A 21948-nucleotide genomic window follows, 5' to 3' on the forward strand; every position below is an offset into this window, starting at 1 on the left:
ACATATATATTTTTTAAATAATGTAAAAATATGATTTTTGAGATATAGGCATATGAATTATATAACTAAAGAATTAAATGTGTCGATTATGGATGGCAGAGGGCAACCACAAATTTCTGGTTGCCATTTGTCAACAGAAAATGATGCTGCCAGTTGCCATCTGTAATACCATTTAGGCAACTGACAACGCAACTGAATGAAGTTCGGTTGCCATCCATAATCGACCCAGAAGCTTGAACATTTGACAGAAATATGATTTATTCACAAAATTTAAAGGATCTTTTAAATAAAATAAAATATAATGTTGCATATTGTATGGTTTAAAAGTTATGTACACTTTTGTGAAAAGTTTAAATTTTTCTATGATTTGATAAACACTTGCTTGCAACAAATAATAACTGTGGTAAATTTCGTTAAAATTAGAGATGAGAAATCCGAAAAGTGCTGTTTTCGGTCCGCTTTGGGATGGATTTTCCCAATAAGTGAGTTGTATTGAAATAGGCCAGTATCTAGCGGTATTTGAACCAGTAACCCCTATACTTAACAACCAGCACATTGACACAAACTAGCCTAAAGAGGCATCACACAAAAACATAATATGTACATATTAGCCCTATAAAAGAGGCGTGGTTAAAAAAAAACGTATTATCGTTACCATTTTTACAAGAAACCATATTTAAATAGTTTTTTGTTGTTGTTTAGTTAACTATCAGTGCTCACTCTTTCTCAATGCCACAGATTTTTCTTGAATAATATCTAATCATGTGTTTAAAAATTATATATGAAAAAGACTAAAAGACAGACTGACCGCACTAAGTCCAATTTAATAATAAAATTCTTTAACTATATTGCAAAAAAGCATCGAATTTAATTCGTTTTTATTCGTTTTATTCACAACCGCTTAATATTCTTCATTTAAATAATACAAAAATAAATTTAAAATTCTAGTTAAAACTATACAGTATACAAGAAAATGCTTATACCCTCCACGTTATGTACATATAGCGCTATCAATTAATGCTTGTCAATACAATTAAAGTAGACAATTATACATAATAAGTCCATGATAATGTAGAGTTTATACTGTAATATGAAATTGAAAAATAAATGTATGTATTTAAATTATAGCACATTCAGAATGCAACCAAATTTCGGACGAAACCAAAACAGAGTTGACAGTTTAGTTAATATCGCTCAGGAACAATTTGTTTTTTTTTTTAAGTAAAAATTTTAAGGTTTTATCATATATTAATTATATTTATTTAATTATTTTGCACATTTTATGCAAATTCAATAATTTAATTTTCTTATTTTGACAATGTCTTTATTTTGATTAAAATATCGTTTATTAAATTACAATTGCGCTTAGTCAGATTTACAAAACAGCTGATAATTTAAAACGCAAGCCTAGCTGTGAGTTGCAGTTGTTGGTAAAGTATTGTATGTTGTTGGGCCTTAAACAGTACATTTTGAGTTGTTAGTCCAATTTACTTTCCACATTTCTCCATTCATACAGATATTGTTCATTGCAATTTCAAGTAAATGTGATGTTGCCGAAATGTAATGAAAATTAATTATTTTTGTGCAGATTTCAGTTGAAATTGCCTTACCCCATGTCTCCACGTAGCAATATTTATTGCTGCAATTGTCAAATTTGATTGTGTCAATGAAATTTGCGACTGTATCCGCAAATTGCCATAAGTAGCAATCCATTGCGCAATGATTGCTTTACTGATTGCCTGAGCAATTATTGCTAAGCAATGAGCTGTCAGTTCAGCTGTCATTAATGTAAAATCTCTTCTTTCTATGATTCAGTGCGATTAATTCATACATATTTAATTTATTTAAGTACCAAATGTAAAAAACAAAGAAATTAGTGAAAAAAATCATTCAACACAAAATATAAGCAAAATACACATCAGTTTTTCATAGAACTTCTCGCGTTGAAAATTTTGTATTTGTGACGAACGTTTTCTCCACCTAAAGCAATCAGCAATTTGCCGTGTGTTTAGCAATAAAAATTGCTACGTGGAGACATAGGGTTAATTGTCTCGGTCTGAACAGACTATTATTACAGTTTGAAACATTTTAATATAAAAACTTATATTACAAACGTATGCATAATATGTGAACTCCTACAATTATATTGTATATACTATATATAATGGTTAGTGGTGGGTATAAAAAAATCGGTTAGTCCGAATTTGCATTTCTTAGTTTTGATTTTTAATGTTCACAATTAAATATTGATATTATTTTCTGTTTATTAATAAATATTGTAATTATTTATACATAATTTCAATATTTAATATTTATTATTATTATTTTATATTATTATTACTGTAATTAACATTTAAAGTTATATTAATAGTACATAATTAAATTATTGTTTTAATTTCTTGGCTACAATTTAAAAAAAAAATAATAAAACAATTTATTAACATATCAACACTGAAAATAAAAGTTAAACATTTTCAATTGTAATTCAAAATAAACAACTCAAGTCTTAAATTGTCAACTGTAAGACAGACAAAACACCAGCATCATCATTAAACTAAATCACATACAATACTTTTACTACAATTGGGCGTATGTAGTCAGTTTTCCAAAATAACTGACAATTTAAAACGCAAAGTTTGTTATTAAATCAATTACAATACGATAGCGGCCTAGCTGTGAGTTGTACTTATAGTTTTGTATGTGGTTGGGCCTAAGAAACAGTACGTATTGCGATAGTAGTCCCATTTACTTTTCACATTTCGTCATCCATACACACCACTGGGCCCTATTCCACAAAACAACTTATCAACTTTTCACTCTGCACTAATCAAATTTAATTTTTTTTGGCAAAGTGATAAGTGTTTCTGTTCCACAATATTCTCACTTTGCAATAAGTTAATTTTTGCAAAGTCTTTGTTCTCTTTGCAAATTCGTTGCTCTATTTGCAAAGTCTTTGGGTTTTCTGTGCAAAGTGTTCCACAAAGCATTTAATCATCTTTGCATTTCTGCCATATTACTTTTCACTTTGTTTTGCTAAATAGAACATTTTAACACGTAATAACATGGTAAAAATACTTCCACTGTTACATGTGAATAAAGAACTAGTAAGAGAGCTATATTCGGATGTATACCATTCACCAAATTATACTTTGAAATAAAAATTCTAAATATTTTTGGTGGCATGTCACAGTGTCCATTGACATAATGTCCACCGGTCAAGCCCGAGAGAGCGGCCGTAGGCCGCCACGCAGAAAAACTTTATTTACAAAGACAAGTTTTTTTTGCACTCAGTAGAATGGCGAGCAACTATTCGGTATCGCAGAAAAAGGTATTTCTTATTGGCTGCCTGCGGCCTCTTTTAGGGGCTTTCTCCTCCATGGAACGCGACAGGCGGCTTCGCTACATGAAGTTTTCTAATATATGAAAATATAAACTGTTACTAAGATCAAAAATTTTATAAAAATTAGTTTTTCTGAACAAAATTTTACATTATGACACTTTCAAAAGTGTCATAATATCCATAAGCATGGTGACATAGTGTCCATGGACATAATGACACTACCAAAATGACATAATGTCCATGGACATAATGTCACTTTATGGGGTGTCATAATGTCCATGGACATTATGTCAATGGACACTGTGACATGCCACTATATTTTTATGTAAACAAATATTTTTTGTTTAAAAATGTTTTTAAATTTTTTTAGTGACAAAAATTTTATGCCAAAATTGTTTTTCCAAAATTAATTTTTAAAAAAAAATTTTGTTATTTTTTTAGTGACAATTTTATGAAAACAATTTTTTTCAAAATTTATTTTTTAATATTTTTCCATTTTTTTATTCATTTTAAATTTTTTTTTAAATTAAAGTTTTGTAGTTATGAAATATTAATCGGTCTCTATAATTTCTTATTATAACCGCGTCTTCACTATCGTTGAACAAAAATTCACGTCTTAACGTTTTTAAAGCTTCACTAGTTATAACAATACGAATTTGTAAAGCGATCGTTGTTTACCTTGCAATTTTTTGACAAACTTATCAAAATTTGCTGTGCAGAAATAGAATTTACAGTTTTTGTGGAACGAAACAGCACAAAATCTTTGCAAATTATACTTTTCAATATTAACTTTGCACTTTGAACAAGAGAACGTACGTGGAACAGAAATTATCAAATTTTATAGTTCTGAGGAATATAAAGTTTTGCAAATTGACCAAAAATTTGATAAGTGCAAAGTGAAAAGTTGATAAGTTGTTTTGTGGAATAGGGCCCAGGTTGTTTGATAAATATGTGATAAATAAATAAATTTATGCGCCTAAAGATAGGCAAGAAATCTGTTAAACGAAATAGTTATTACAACGAAAAACAACAAAAACAAAATATATCAATACTCGTTCTGTTTGTTTGTTTGTTTTCATCAGAGATCGAAAATAACTCGTCCATATACCAAAAAACACAAATTGTGATTTATATTTTTGTGATAAAAATAAATCACTGAAAATAACAGTTATAAAATGATTTTTATTTAAATGGTTTGGTATGTCTTTTATTTGTTTTTGTTGTTTTTTAATGGTTTGATGTGATAAACAATTCAATTATTATTGTTCTTAATAACTGTTACTATCTCTTTTATTTACATACAATAACATACCATTGTTAGTAATTTTTAAAAAATTATGGAAATAATATGATAAATATGAAGTAATGAAGTCTGAGTAACAGAAGTGAGATTTCTTTTTAATTTGTTATTAATCTTTTGATAAATTTTATATACATATTTAAGCGTTGATTTGCATCAAATGCATTTTTGAAATTTATTTTTCATGTTTGCAAATAAAAGTCACAAGCTGACCTTTACTCATTCAGATTATTTGTGTTTGTTTCTTTTCTGTTTCTCTCAACGCCAAACCTAAAATGTTATCGAATAAATCACTCTCTCAGTGATATATCACAAAAAATTACTTTTAAATGGCTGCGAATGAGAATTTACCATTGAAATGAAAGGGAACCCGTTATTTTGGGTCTCTGGTTTTCATACTTTAACAATCATTGTTTAATAAAGCATATTCTTAGGCTCATGAAAATCCGCCCCCTAGTGATAAATGTACATGCAGTTTCTACAGTTATACATATAATGAAAATGAAAAACTTAAAACCCTATTCTTTGTATCGGCAAGCTAGAAAACACTGTGAACGTCCATTCCGAAGAACTTTCAAAGTGTCTAACAAATAAATCATTTCATAAAATGAATAATCCTGTTGTGTAAAATCGCAAAAAAAAAGAGCCTGCGAAAAAGATCGGATTAGCCGAACGTTGCATAGATAAAACCCTAATTTCTATAAATAGTTTTAGGATGCTAAACTTTAACTTATGGTCCATAGTTCCCGAGATATGGGCCTCCAAAATTCGAATATTGGATATGTTGAATTTCCATTAAATATATTTTTTATAAATATTTTAAAATACCTTTTATATGAGATATAAAATAGTTGAAACCATTAGAGCTAATTTTTGACATCGTATTTAAATATTTATTATATTTAAGTTCTTCTATTTAAGTTTTATTAACTACCATATGTTTTTGACAGCTGACTTTCGTGTTGTCTGTTTTTTTTTGTCACTCTATTGTAGCGCTGAATTTTTTTACAGCATCTAACAAAAACTACACTTCCGATGCGAGGAAATTGAGGCATTTTCCTACCAATAACTTTATTCTCTAATAACCTTTTTTTATATTGGGCAAAATGTATCAATTTTTGTTTTGGTTGAACAGCTGCAAAACTATAGATAATTTTTTGATATTTGGTAGTGCTACAATAATTTTGTCTTATTTAAATAAGAAAAATTATATAGCAGTGATTTGAAAATAAAAAAATTAACTAAATAAATATTTAAATACGAAGTCAAAAACTGGCCATTAGAATCAGAATTCAAAATTTTGTGTTTTTCTCCCAATCATTTTTGGTAAAATGCCTGATTAATGGTATGCATTTTTTGTAATGGTTTTATTATCTGTAATAATTTGGGATGGTTTATATCTTATTTTAAAGCTATTTCGAAAAGCTTTCAAACGATCTAAAAATGTTTCGATCAGAAGGAAATAAAAAGAAAAATTACCGTTTTAAAATGAGAGGTCCATAACTCGGAATATATGGTTGAGTAACAAAATGTTTTTTAATTTTATTTTGTTATTTTAGCTTGACGTCCTTAAACTATATTTGTGTAGTTTAAAAAAATTGTGCTGTTTAATGCGATTACCCTGTTTACATGTATTGATTGGGAAATTTATTCATGTTGGCAATTGTCAACACATAATCGTTATGTGGAGACCACAGATTTTAGTGTTTCAGCATTTATTTCTAGGCAAAATCCACAATCAAAGTAATTATGTATATTAAAAAAGCTTAATTAAGCAGAAAATTAAAAAAAAAAAAATAGTTATACTTTGAACGTAATTTTGTCGAATTTATTGCTTAGGACCACCATAAAATACTCAACATTTACAGACTTCAGCTGTTTAAGATGATTTGTGACAATGGTATAACCTCAAACAAAAAAAATAGTATGTCTATATACGGCTATGCCGAATCTAATATAACATTCACATTAGTATAGACTAAAGGAACTTTTTAAGTCTGACCACTTTGTTTTGAGATAAAAAATGGAGTTTTAGTGGAAAATCAATAGTTATATTTTATGGTATGAAAATATTTTATTTTGGGAATTTAGAGGAGTGTGTGTATAGAATAGTTTAACTCTAAAAATTTGTGTCAAATGTGATAATTTTAACTCGTAAACGAAGGTTCCAAAGTTTGGGAATACATTTACAAAGAAAAAATATAACTATTTTCACATTTTTCAAACATAATGTCCTAATATTTTTCGACTCTGCGGTTCGACTTAAGCGACTTTTACGCGTTCGGCGCAGGTCGCTGCTGGTTGGTTACGACAACACAATAAACATAGCATACACAATAGTATTATTTTAGGAAATTTTTTCAAGGTTGGCAACCGAAACGAATAACTGTATCGGTATTAATTTTATTATTTCGGTATCGGTAACGATATTTAAATTATATCGGTATCGGTATACCGGTATAAAACTAATATATCGGTATTTATACCGGTATTAAAATTAAATGCATCAAACATAACAAAATGTTTAAAAAATCTAAATATATATGGTCAAGTCCGACCATATAATACCCCGTCAACACTAAGTAAATGAACAAAAACATTATATGGGAACTATGACTAATTATGGACCGATCCATAGGGAACTATTGGAAATATTGTTACGAAATTTCACATGATTGGAGATGAGGTGTTTTCGAGTTGATTTACATTTGTTCATCTACCTAGCGCTAATGGGGGCCAGTGCGTAGCCCTTCAAATTTGGTCACCTCGGGTCTCAAATTTATAAAAAAAATCGCCAAAAATCCAAAATAGTCCTTGAGAAGATCTACAAAAATACGCTTACATGTGTAGGTTATCTCTATTAGTTGAAGAGATATTTAAGTTTATTGATTTATTTTTTTTAATTTTGCTCAATCTTTTTCGTATCGGGTGTATCAAGTTACTATAGTAACAGAAAAAATAAATTCATAATTGGAATGAATTTTGTAATAAATATTATTAATCGAACTTGACTTTTATTTCCCAAACTATTTTCATTCAGAATAAGAACATGTTCATAAATATTATAAAATTGTACATGACGGACATTTTTAATTTTTTTACGTAAATTGTATGCTATTTTATAATAAATTGCATTATAACTAATGAATTATTTCACAAAATTGTTGCATAATAACAATATATTGGCCAATATATTAAGATGAATTATAAATATCTGAAATTTAAAAAATATCATTAATCATAATAAAACATCAATAAACATTAAAGCATTTAATGCTTTTAACAAAATTTAGTGAATTTCGCGCATATTTTCTCATTTTGTAGCTGAAAATCATAAAAAAGTTTCAAAGCAGAATTTCTAACATTTTTGAACAACATAAAAATATATGTATATAAATGAAATGGAAATAATATTATTCAAGCCTTCTAGATTTTTTTTGAAAACATAAAATATGAAATAAATCATACTATTTAAGAAATTATTTATAAATGTTATGAATTGAAATCAATGAAATCAAATCATAATATTTATGTTGAAACTTTTTTCTGTGTATTGAACATCAAATACATAGTATGAAAAAAGTAAGGTCGTAATAATTTTGCCTTCCCTGTCGTCAAGGTTCAAATACTTTCTACTAGCAACAAAATTGTTAAAAAACGTACATATATAATTTTAACCATTTTTGCAAAATTTAATTATAATGCCGCTATGATACCGGTATTGATTTGCAATTGATACCGGTATGATAAAGGTATTGATACCGTTATGATAACGGCATTGATACCGGTATTAGAGGAAACGGTATTTGAATACCAGTATTTTACCGAAATAATTATTTCGGTATCGCTATCAATACCGGTACTCAATTTTAAACGGTCTTTAATCGGTATCGGTATTTATAACGGTATCGGTTGCCAACCTTGATATTTAGTTTTTTTTTATAAAATTTTTGTTTACAAAATTTTGTTTACGCTCTGATTTAGGTAGGCCTGTGAGTCGATCTGCATACGTTGTAAACACCAGCACAAACTCATAATACCCTCTCCACTATGCACAGTGGTTTAGAAACTTTTTTTTTGGAAATAATTCGGTATCTCGCCAACTATTAGACACATTGTTACGAAATTTCACATGGTTCGAGGTGAGGGGTTTTCGAGTTGATTTACGTTTTATAAGCTTCCTAGCGATAATGGGGGCCAGTGTCTCAATTATTTTTTAAAAAATCGCCAAAAATCCATTTATGATCCGAATGAGCTGAAATTTTAAATATAAATAGTCCTTGAGAAGGTCTACAAAAAATACGCTTACAAGTGTAGGTTATCTCTATTAGTTGAAGAGATATTCAGGTTTATTGATTTTTTTTTTTTAATTTTTGCTCGATCTTATCATGGTTTTTTAGATATGGCGGGCCTATGGAGGGTCGAAATTTATTTTTAAAATATCAGCTGTATTGGCGATAAAATTCTAAATAAAATAAAAGAAACTTGTATAAAAAGTTATACGCATCCAAAGTTGGAACTTGTAAAAATGGCCGTATTTTTTACGTTTTTTCCCAAAAAAGCCCATATATTTTTTCTTTTGTAGAAAAAAATTTTCTTCGGGACTATATAGAATTTTTATATGATTCGAAAAGATAACTTTATGCAAAAGCGTGTTAAGAAAAATTTGACTCCCTAAAGCAGACATATCACCCCTCATACCTATCCAAACTTGGTCAATTTTAAAAAAAATTTCGGTTTCAGTAGAAAATTCTAAAAAGGCAAAGCACTGATCCTCGAAAAAGCTGAAGAAAGGTAAATCAACTCGAAAACTCCTCAGCTCAAAAATTGTGAAATTTCGTAACAATATATCCAATAATTCCCAAGATACCGAATTATTTCCAAAAAAAAAGTTTCTAAACCCCTGTGCTATGGTGGTGTAGGGTATAATTATAATTCAAATTACCTTCAAGTTTACTAGCATTATTTACTAATCTGTTCAATAGTTTCGGAAATATTCAGATTGTTATAGCGAACAAAATTTAAATATATCCATAAAAATCGTCTAAGAATGATATGTTGTAAATAATATGAGGCATATTTAATAAAAATCAATGCAATGTTATGTTATATCGGCATTTACCGTTGTATAGAAAACTATGATGGTTCATCACCGTCAATAAAAGAGGGTAATTGTAGGCATAGAACTTGATTATGACATCTACATACATGCAAAGTTTAGCGCCGCTGAAAAAAATCAATTTGTTTCGTTCTGTTGATTGTTCACAAAAATTATCTTTAACTCATATTTAGAAAATGTTATTATCGTTCATTACGCAGTTTAGTTATTCGTTTTTCCATGTAATTTCACTGGCGTTTTTCACACTTACATATACTTAGGCCCGTTTTCTCAATGTATGTATCGCCAAACTGCCAGTTAATAAATGTCGACATAAATTTATTAGGCCGATAAACTGTCCGTTAACAATTTTGGTTTTCTCAATATACCGACAAAAATCATTATTTTCAGATGGCAATACCTCTCAAAGTGACAACATGTTTACATAAATCAATTGTTTAATGTGGCCAACGACAACCGGAATCATGGTGTAATGATATACAAGGTGACATTAACCAAACAGCTGATTATTTTTTGGTCGAGTTTGTTTACAACTTTCATCTTGTCAAAATTTGTTTTGCTGTAATTTGTATACATTAAGCAGCTGTTTTTGACACTATAAAAGTTATTTGTTTTTGTATTGTTGTATTTGTTGCCGTAACGCATACACCTTATAATCATTATGCCATGGCTGGAATCTTTTGAAAAATACAGGAAGTTAGGCCTGGCATGATAAACTCTTTCAACATTCACTTGGAACTTATGTTCTTCGAGTTCATCTTCCATCAAATTAATGTTAATTCCTCTATTAAACCTTTTTTTTTTGTAAAATATATTTAATATCGTTTACAAAAACACAAACATATAAAAACTATGAACAGCAGTCAGCTGATTGAATTTATCTGTACGATAAATAAATAATTGGCAGATGAGGTCGGGTTAGCTTTGCGACAGAATAAAAGCAAATGAGACATTGAGAAAACCAAATTTCATTAATCTGTAGTTTTTCGTTGGGAAAAAAGATAATCAATCACCAAATGGGAAAACGGCCCTTAGTATACATATATGTATATAGAGGAGCATTTGTTGTCGTGTCATGTTTGAGAAGTAAGTGTATTTATGTTTGTATGTACTTAGGAATTTTTAATAAATATTTTTTACATTTAGTATGTATATATGTATGTGGTATAGATAGTTTTTAGCAGCATAATACTTCACAGAGCTTAAATGTGGACAATTATTATCTTCAATTGGGGTCAATTAGCCTTTTGTGTAGATGTGACTGTTCATTTGAATTTAATCACCATCAGAAACCACTAGTGTAGCCCGTTATATCGGAGGGTTTCAATCGATCGAACATGGCCAAATGATGGGCTGTATGATGAGCATGTGGATGGCCATGATGATGGTTGGCGTGATGAGAGTGGGGATAAGCTGAGTAGTTGCTTTGACTCGAGGCTGTGGCGTAGCCATATGGGTAGTTGGGACTAGGCATATGAAGAGTATGGCTAGTAGCGACGCTGCTTTGTGTGGGCGCATAAGGATTATGCGTAGTTGCATAGTCAGATGCCGAATGTTGAGGAGCACTGCCATAGTGCGTCACTGCATGGTGATGATGTGCAGCTGCCACAGCTGAATGATGATGATGGTGGTGCGTTGGTGGTGGTGCTGCCGCGGGATATATTGAATTGACAGGTAAATGTGTTGTTAAATGAGCATGTGGATCCATGTACATTGATGTATGATGGCTGGTAGCGGCTGCAGCAGCAGTAGGTGTTGAAAGATTAGTTGGTGTATTAGCTGCGGCAGCAGCTAACACGGCTGCAGCCATTAGATTTGAATGGTGATAAGCATTGGGATTGGCTAGAGGTCTGTTGTTTGAGGGCAGACCATAATTTTCGTGGTGGTTGTTATTACTTGAGGCAGCAGACGCTGCTAAATTGCTGACAGAAAAATTACTATTTAACAAATTCGTAGTGGTATTGGACTGTTGCACTTGATTGTTATTTGAGGGCGCTGAAGTTGGGATGGTGCTGGCAGTTAAAAGATTTTGTGGACCTGTTGTAGATGAAAAAGAGTCGTCCCCGACCACCTGCGAGTCGGCAATGGACGCGTTTTGTATACCTTGTAGCCTACTTTCAACAGCTGCGGCTGCAGCAACCTGGGCATTGACAGCTGCTGCAGAGGAGAGAGCAATCGATTCACTCTCCGAAATAGTGGGTATTTGGTCCACCAAGGACTCCAGACCGGATAGACTTTTACGCGCAACATCACCTGCGTTATGTTGACTTTGATGATTATGATCTGTGGCGTGATTGTGTGAATGTGTCTGATGAAGCTGAGAACTTAATAAGTACGGATCGTCATAACGGCTTTGATGCCTTAAGGGCCATTGTGGCTGAATTTCTTGGTGTTGTGGTTGCTGTTGTTGTTGGATAGTTTGCATTTGTTGTTGTTGAGGTTGATCATGATAATTTAGCGATGGCTGTTGGGGAGAATTTGCAAACATTGTACTTGTGGCAGTTGCTGCAGGAGAATGCATATTATGGTTGGGTTGGGGTGACAGCCACTGCTGAAAGTGTTCGTTTACATTATGGTCTGGTATAGCTTCGGCGCTGATAGGACTATTAAAACGTGATCTTTGATGGTTGCTGTGCAATCGTTGATGTATTGCATTCAAATCGCCATTAACATTTTCGCTTACAATCGATGAAGCTGCAGTTGAACCCGTAGGTGGCTCAAAGTCAACAGTACAGATGTTGGGAGAACTGGGTGGTGGTGAATCACCAAAATTTTGATCATCTATAGGATGCTGGCGATGTGCTGATGGCACTAAATCTGCCGTTGTTGCTTTAGAAGACTCCCTCCCATTGTTATTTAGGCCCAACTTATCATGATGTGGCTGAGAAGGAGGTGTATTGGTGGTATAGGAGCAATTAAGCGATGGAGAATCCATTGGAGAATCCATTGGTGAATAAATGCTTCTTTGATGTGGTGGCGGAGTTGAGTACAATGCCACATGCTGATGATTTGTTGGCAATCCCTGCATTTGATGTGGTGAACCTTGTGTTATATCACTTGTCAGTGATTGAATAGACATTATGTTGGGTTTCTGGCTTAACATCGCAGTAGCTTGTCCAATATCCTGCTGCTGCAGCATATTCGGATGTGGTTTAACCTTTTTGGGTCTACCGCGCTTTTTCTTTGGCATTTCATTGTTGGACACTTGTGCCACGGACAGGTTTAATATATTGGCGTATTCTCCACTATTTCCCATCATCAATTGGTTATTCACATGTATTTTATTACCTGTGACTGGATCGATAATTTCCTGACCTTTAATCTTTTTTGGTCGGCCTCGTTTCTTTTTTTCGTGCTGAGTACCTACCAATGATGACATCATGAAATTATTACTTACATTGTTGTCTGCCACTGGTGGCGGCGGTGGTGGTGGTCCAGGCCCTTCACCAGCACCATGCGCATTAGTTTCAGGGTCAAATGAATAACCTACTACAGGGTTTTGTAATGGATTATTCGTGTTTGACATCCCTATGACATTTTGATACGCCGTCTCATTTGCCTCTGATGCGCTGTTTTGTTGATTTTTATAATTTTCCTGTTCGCATTGTTGTTTAATGCGCTCTTCTGTAAAAACGCACTCGGATTGATCAATGTGTGGTATTAGGCCATTTAGATAGTCTCGAAATTTCTTTAGAGCTGCATAAAATGGCACCTTATCGGCAGCTCTCGGCAACTGAGCACAACGTGCAGAAGATGAAGGCATAACCCAAATAAACTGAAAATAATCAGATTAAATAGTTTTGGATTAAAAAGTGTCTACAGGGTTCTAAAGTACAAATTTCATACTTTTAAAATATAATTTCTCTTATCATTATTTTATTTAAGCTTTTTATTTGCTATATAATATATTATGTAAGTATATCCATAAGTAACGGTTTTGGGGAATTCAAACTACCATTTAAACTAGTAAATTTATTTTGTAAAATACAATTTGTGGAATTTTAGGGAGTACGGTTCGTTTTATTGTGACACTTGATATAACAGTCTAGCTCTGAATTTCACTAAAATCGGTTAATGTTGTCCCCTGCCGAATCGGCTCTGAATTTTGAAAATTAGTTTATAAGAGAAAAATATTTTATATTTAAAAAAAAAATATATAAAATTTCTGTTTACCTAAAACGTAAAAATGTTTTACCTAGAACGTAATACACAAACAATTATCTTGATCTGGGGTTGTTTATATCTTATGAGAGGATAAACCGAAACTTTGTGTGAATTAAATTCTTATCACAGCAAGAAATTTGACTGATGGGCGGGATCGAAACAGTGGTACACTTATACAAAGTAAATTGTTATTTTGGAATATCTGGTGAACTATAATTTCAAGAGTCTTCAAGCTTTATCTGAATCACTTTCATATCATTTTACGAAGTATGGCTGAAATGGGAGGGATCTGCTTATTGGGAATGATCGCAACCATATAAAGTAAATAGTTAGCGCACAGAAGAGTGGGAGTCGTACCTCCATACCAACTAAATAGTTATTTTAAAATATCAGGAGAACTGGAATTGTGGGAGACTTCAAACGTTGTGTAATACTTTTATACCGAACTAATGCCAAATATTAAGGGGATCGGTAAAGGGACGGGCCCACCATATAAAGTAAATATTAATTAACGAATATCTGGAGAACTATCGTATAGGGATAAATGATAGACCGATTCTTACCATTTTCAACAGAGCTTGTTTTTTGTCATGATATTATTTGTAATACACTTTAAGAAAATAGTAAAACATTTTTGAAAAATATCAACCTTTTTGAAGTTGTCTCATATTTTGTTCCATAACCTGGTTCTACCTGACCGATTTTGTCCATTTTCAACACCAAACATTCAGATTAGATTTAACAAATTGCGGATCATCGCAGCCAGCCTCAACAACTCCAATGGGAAATGAAAGTTCACCATTAAATTAACAAAACTGCTAAAGGGTTTTAAAAAATTAGCTCGAATTTATTTTTTATGGCCTCTTGAAGTTGGGCAATTTTTGATCATTTTATACACTATGATTGAAAAAAACGTATTCTATATCTATCTATATATATAAAAGTGTAACGTTACTGACTGAATGACTGACTGATTCATCATCCCACAGCCAAAACGACTGAAGCTAGAATCATGAAATTTTAACTGTGGGTTCCTCCCTCCCCAAAACGATCCACTAAGAAGGGATTTTTGGAAATTTGAACGTTTAAGCCTAGTACTCTGTTCATATTTATGGTTTTTTCATGCGAAAAATTTTACATGCTGTTTGACAGCTAGCTGTTGGTTTTAATTTCGTGCGAAAGAAGTGCTGCGTATGTTATTTCGTGTGGAAAAAAATGGTTGCCAGATGTATTTCACATGTTTTCCACAATAAAAACAGAGTACTGCTTTTGCGAAATTATTTCGCATATATACTCTGTTCAAAATTTCGTGCGAAATGCTGTCAAACTACATATAAAATATTTGGAATGAAATATATGCGAAATAATTTCGCAAAAGTTGTACTCTGTTTTTATTGTGGAAAACATGTGAAATACATCTGGCAACCTTATTTTTCCACACGAAATAACATACGCAGCACTTCTTTCGCACGAAATTAAAAGCAACAGCTAGCTGTCAAATAGCATATAAAATTTTTCGCATGAAAAAACCATGATTTTTCGCAAATATGAACAGAGTACCTAGCTTTAGGGGGTAAAAAAGGGTAAAAACGTGTAAATTCGGTAACCTTATATGTTCAAAACTAATAAAGATACAAACAAACTTAAAATTGCATGTTACTCCATTTAAAAAATAAGCTGATAGGTGTTTCGTACTTTTTCGAAATTCGAACCTTTTAGGGGAGAAAACGGGCAAAAACTGTATTTTGGCACCCTATGTATCTTTTAAATCAATAAACATAGAAACAAAATTTAAATCGTATTCTTTACTTATCAAAAATAAAAAATATAAGTTTGGTACTTTTTGGAAATTCGAACCCTTAAGGGATATAAATTGTGTTTATTTTTTGTACTTTTTCATAAAATATGTTTTTCTATAATTTGACATAGACATACGAATATTTTATATTAAGCTCCCACACTGATACAGAAATTTATTTGAATAAAATTTTACTACCGCAATGGGGATAAAAAGGTACCAACAAGGGGATAAAATCAGAAAAATACATTTTATTTGAAATTATAAAGCCAATTTTTATAATTTTTTTAACATTGGTTCCTGGATTCATACAATAATTAACTAACAGCTGGTTGTTATTTGGAACTCGAGTGCCAAGGTTTATATTGGGCCAAATCCGGGTATACAGTTTGGTACTTTTTTTAAAACATATTTTTTCTTGGGCACATTAACACAGATTTTAATCGTTTGAGACATGTCGATAGCATACACAATTTTGGCAAAATGGAATATTTTTAAATTTCAAACTTGAGGTGTGTTCAAGGAGGAAAAGAGAAATTCTCCTAATGGTACTTTTTTAATATTTTAAACTAGTTGACCGCAACGGTAGCATTTACTAATGTTAGTTCTTCAAGTTTCTCCAACCCGCATACTTCTGCCTGTTCATATTTATTTGCAAATAAAATATCTAAATTTGTACTGCATACTTTAGGGAGCTTTTTTTATTACAGTTGACTGGACTTCAAATAAAAAATCCTAGTTTTACACGGAATTTTTTTATTTTTTTCTTTACAACCCATCTCATGAAAATTTCGAATAGAATAAAAAAAAATCATCCAAATCGCTCCAGCCGTTCTCACGTGATGCCATTACATACATGGACCATTTCATTTTTATACCCTTCACCTTCGTGAGAAGGGTATATATAAGTTTGTCATTCCGTTTGTAATTTCCACAATATAATTTTCCGACCCTATAAAGAATATATATTCTGGATCCTTATAGATAGCGGAGTCGATTAAGCCATGTCCGTCTGTCTGTCTGTTTAAATCAATCTTCTGAAGACCCCAGATATCTTGGAATCCAAATCTTCAATAATTCTACCAGACATGCTTTCGAGAAGTTTGCTATTTAAAATCAGCAAAATCCGTCCATAAATAACGGAGATATGACCAAAAAACCGAGACAACCTCTTAAAATTTCATCAAAAAAAGACAATTTATTGCATGCTTTGACGAAACGTATGTATGTTTGGATGTGTGTGGGTTTCATTGCTTTGGGTATTTTTTTTTTTGGAATTTTGTTTGGCTTTGTTGTTTTTTATACAACAAAACGTATGTTTGGATGTGTGTTGGTTTTATTGCTCTGCGTATTTTGTTTTTTGGTGTTTTGTTTCGTTGGTAACTTCTACAATTTTTAAAGGTGTTCTTGATATAGTATTTATTATTATAAAAAATAATAATGCATCCACAACAAAGGTGAAGGGTATATAACATTCGGCATAGCCGAATATAGCACTCTTACTTGTTATATATATAGAATCTATATTATAGATAGATTATTTCACTTATCGACATTAAAGTTAGCTGATATTTATCTGAGTGACGTTAGTGTTAGTTATCTCCTAGTTAAAGTTAAACATATATGGTCCTAAGTGAGTGAGAATTCTAGGAGGAGACTTTTTGGTACCTTTTTTTAATTCGAATGGTACTTTTTGTAATTTCGTCACCAATGAACCTAGAAACATGAAATAAAGCTTATTAGTTCAATTATGAGTTATTTCCCATTGAATTTGAATAGAAAAAATGAGAAAAGGGAAAAAACTCCCGGGGAATTTTTATTCACAATTGGGCTGTATATGGAACCGAGTGAGTGGGAATAAAGAAATGCCTGCTTTTTGGAACTTTTTATATGTATATTGTAATGGTACTTTTTGAATTTTCTGTAATAATGGACATAGAAATATGAAATTAAGCGTATATGAACCTAAGTGACTGAGAATTCTAGGGGAAGACTGTTTGGTACATTTTCTTTATTCAAATGTTACTTTTTGTAATTTCTTCACCAAGGAACCTAGAAACATGAAATAAAGCTTATATGGAACCGAGTGAGTGGGAAACCACAAGTGTGGGCTTTTTGGTACTTTTTCTATATTCTAATGGTACTTTTTTGAATTTTTTATAACAATGGACTTAGAAAGCTATATGGTCATACGTGAGTGAAAATTCAAGGGGATACTTCATGGTACTTTTTCTTTAATATAATGCTACTTTTTTAATTTTCTGTAATAATGGACATAAATATGAAATTAAGCGTATATGGTCCTGAGTGAGAATTTTAGGGGATACTTCTTGGTACTTTTTCTTTATTCGAATGGTACTTTTTGAAATTTATTCACCAATGAAGCTAAAGACATGAAATTAAGCTTATATGGACCCGAGTGAGTGGGAAACCACAAGTGGGGTTTTTTTTTGTATTTTCTATATATTAATGGTAGTTTTTGAATTTTCTGTAATAATGGACATAGAAATGTGAAATTAGGCGTATATAGTCCTAAGTGAGTGAAAATTCAAGGACATACTTCATGGTACTTTTTCTTTATTCTCATGGGAACTTTTTTTATAATAATGGACCTAGAGTTTCCAAAAAAAACCGAAGAATTTCAAAACCGAGGTTTCGGTTTTAAAAAAATTTATTAAATATTAAGTGTTATAGGAACAAAATTAGTTGATAGTACCCTTCACCAAATTATACTTCAAAATACAAATTTTAAATTTTTTTTCCAAGAAATGAAAAAAATTTTGGAATTGTTATTTTAATTTTTTTTTTTTTAAGTTTAAAATTTTTTTTTATTGTTTTTAAAATTTTTTTTTTTTTTGGTGAAAAAAAAATTCGGGTTAAAAAATATTTTTTTCGTTTTTGACTCATTGTAGGTCCACTATGGTCTTATATACGTCGTTTCAAAGGTCTTTGAGATATCTATCATTAGATATCCATATTGTCTATATCTATCATTAGATATCCATATTGTCTATATTTTGTCCTGGTTTTTTCCTCATATCTCAGCCATTTGTGGACCGATTTTGCTGCTTTTAATAGGATTTTGCTGCTTTTAAATAGGAAAGCATGTCTGACAGAATTATTGAAGATTTGGATCCCGAAAATATCTGGGGTCTTCAGAAAATTTATTTCACTGGCTTAATCGACTCCGCTATCTATAAGGATCCAGAATATATATACTTTATAGGGTCCCCTTTCAGGGGAGAAAACGGGTATAAAATATGAATAATTAAATTAGAGTTTCCAAAAAACCGAAAAATTTTAAAACCGCGGATTCGGTTTTAAAAAATTGAAAACCTATCGGTTTTGTAATAATTTATTGAAAATTAAGTGTTACAGAAACAAAATCTGTTGATAATATATGAAATGCTATACAAATTTAAAAATCAAACTTGACGGGTATTCAAGAGGATAAAGGAAAATTCGTACTTTTTCTTTTAATGGTACTTTTTTAATATATTAAATTAGTTAACTTATATACATTAACGTTGGCTAATATGCTTTTCAGTAAAGAAATAATCAAGTATATGGGGCTTAATAGTATTATGATACATACAAAAAAAGGAGAACTAAACCAAACTAAGCAGTACTTTTTCGTTCTTCAAAATGGTACTTTTTAATTTTCTTTAATATTGAACCTAGAACCAGGAAATTACTTTGATTAATTTGTACTTTTTCTTCTATTGTATTAAATTATTTTACTTATACTATATATAATAGTTTGCTAATCTGCTTCTGAGTAAAGAAAGAATCAAGAATAGATGACTTATGATATTGAGGTAACAAAATCTATTAGTATTTTTTCGTTCTTCGAATGGCAGAAAATTAAACATATATGATTCTGACAGGTACTTTTTTCCAATTAATAATTCTTTTTGATTTTTTTTTTTTTTTTAATTAAATAAATAAACAGTCATTTGAAGTTAAATTGTCAGGAAATACTCGTATGATCAATATTTTTAAATGAGTCTGTGTCATTCATTATTAACAGATTTTTGCAATACAATTTAAAAAATTCAAAGAAATCTTTTTGTACATTGATTTGTTTTTAGAGAAATTGGATGAAAAAGTTTGTTTTTTAGATTAAAGAATTGAAGAATAATTGTCGGTTTCAGGCCTTGAAAAACCGCGGTTTCGGTTATAACCGAACACAAAACTCTAGATTAAATACTTGAATACATATTTGAGAATTCCATGTATGTATAAGATATATTTTATTTAGCGTATTTATTTCAAGAATCCTGGGTGTATTTATTATAATTTATATTTAAATTAATTCGATTTTTGTTGAAAATACTTACGGTATCTGTTCCTTCCACACATTCTGGCTGTCGACCGAAATTGAAATCTTTTTTACCCGAAAACACTTCAAATATCAGTTTACCATTAAAGACGGCAATCTTTGGACGAAATCTTTGCAATTTTTCTAGAAGAATGCGACTCCCTTCTTTTATTTCCTTCCGCGTTAAATCGGCTGATCCTTTAGTAGCTCTTTGTACCATGTTGGTAAAGCCTATGCCATATTTAATCAGCTTAAAGTCTTCATCAGCATTCATTTGTTCTTGTGTTAGGCCAGACAAATACAAACATTTCCAAAAATGGTTACCGGGTCCTGCATAATGGTGACCTTTATATGCCGCAAATAAGCCAGGATTAATACCAATCTAGAAAAGAATATATCTTATTAATTTTGAGGAAATTCTATACATTTTCTAAAAAGTAATCAGTCGATATACCATTCTCTTAGTGAACATATGTAACATACATAAGTACTTGAACCGGTTTGATATTATTACCACAATTAATAATACATTTAATACGAATGATTAAAATAATAAGACCTATAAACACCAGATATATTTGGCCTATCACTGGTTTTGTTTTTAAATAATATTAATCTCTTTTTTTTGAAGCATTTATAAAATAATTAGTTACAATGCTATGAAGATTTACTTAAAAGTATTAGGCCCGTTTTCTCAATGTATCGACAAACTGCCTGTTACTAAATGTTTTAGGCCGATAAACAATTTTAACAATTTTGGTTTTCTCAATATACCGACAAAAAACAATATTTTCAGATGGCAATACCTCTCAAAATAGATGTGAAAGTTGGGAACCCTGCCTTCAAGTGACAACATGTTTACATAAATCACCAGTTTAATGTGGCCATCGACAGCCAGAATCTTTTGAAAAATTCTTTATCCTGCATGTCTGCCAGGTAATTAGGCCTGGCATGTCATTCCGTTTGAAATTTACAGGACAACCTCGATTTTTTACCTAATTTTGACCTATATCTGGATTACTAAGTCATTAATATAGACAATATGGATAGCTAATGATAGATATTTCAAAGACCTTTGCAACGACGTATATAAGAGCAAAGTAAGTTGGACCTACAATGGGTCAAAACAAAATTTATATGTTTGTGTTTCGTTTACAAAAACACAAACATATAAAAACTATGAACAGCAGTCAGCTGATTGAATTTATCTGTACTAGGGTTCCTACGCGGGAAAAATTTTACGAGAATTTCCGGGTATATTTTTTTGTTAGTTTTCGGGAAATGTTTGTCGGGAATTTTCGGGAATTTCTTAATAATTTTTATTCTAAAAGTTGCAATTTTTAGAATCGTTTCGATGGCCAAATTTGTTGCTAATTGAAATTGAAACGGTTGAAATAACCGAATTTTTTCACTTAACTCAAGCCACAGCAGAACAATTTGGTTATTAAGAATGAATCTAATTTAAAGTTATGCTCTTAAAGGAATTATTAAGACGCTTAACATTACAACTTTTAGGGATATTCAATGAATATTCATATTTAGAGAAAATAATAACAATAATAGTGGTTCATATTTGTTTATCTACAATCAGATATGAAAAATGTCTCTAACTACGTATGTTTTATATATTTGACATAGTCGCAATTCTTAAGTTTTTAATTAGACAAAGAATTTATTGATTTTATACTGATAAAAAATACGACTGTGACAATACCGATAAAATGCCACTATTAAATTAGAAACCTTTATAATGGCTGGACCAACATTGTAGAACCAAATATAGTTATTTTATACTTCTTATAAAACCACGGCATAATTATAATTAATGTAGTGTTAAAAAATTCCCGGGAATGAAACGATTTTTTAATTTCCTCCCGGGAAAGGAAAAAGTCCGGGAAATTAGGAA

General features: G+C 31.0%; 1 protein-coding gene across 5 annotated transcripts in view; it reads right to left on the reverse strand.

The window, feature by feature from the left end:
* Positions 1–875: 875 nt before the first annotated feature.
* The window catches only part of Tdg (Thymine DNA glycosylase), a 54940-nt gene continuing 33867 nt past the window's right edge, over positions 876–21948 (reverse strand). For all 5 annotated transcript variants that reach the window (XM_065514711.1, XM_065514708.1, XM_065514710.1 and 2 more), the window contains 2 exons: positions 20062–20424; positions 876–13534 (listed from right to left, as the gene is read on the reverse strand). In XM_065514711.1, coding sequence (XP_065370783.1) covers positions 11045–13534; positions 20062–20424 — 2853 coding nt within the window. In that variant the 3' untranslated portion in view covers positions 876–11044. The remainder of the gene's footprint in view (positions 13535–20061; positions 20425–21948) is intronic.

This window comes from Calliphora vicina, chromosome X (assembly GCF_958450345.1).
Source record: "Calliphora vicina chromosome X, idCalVici1.1, whole genome shotgun sequence".
In the NCBI taxonomy this organism is placed as follows: domain Eukaryota; kingdom Metazoa; phylum Arthropoda; class Insecta; order Diptera; family Calliphoridae; genus Calliphora; species Calliphora vicina.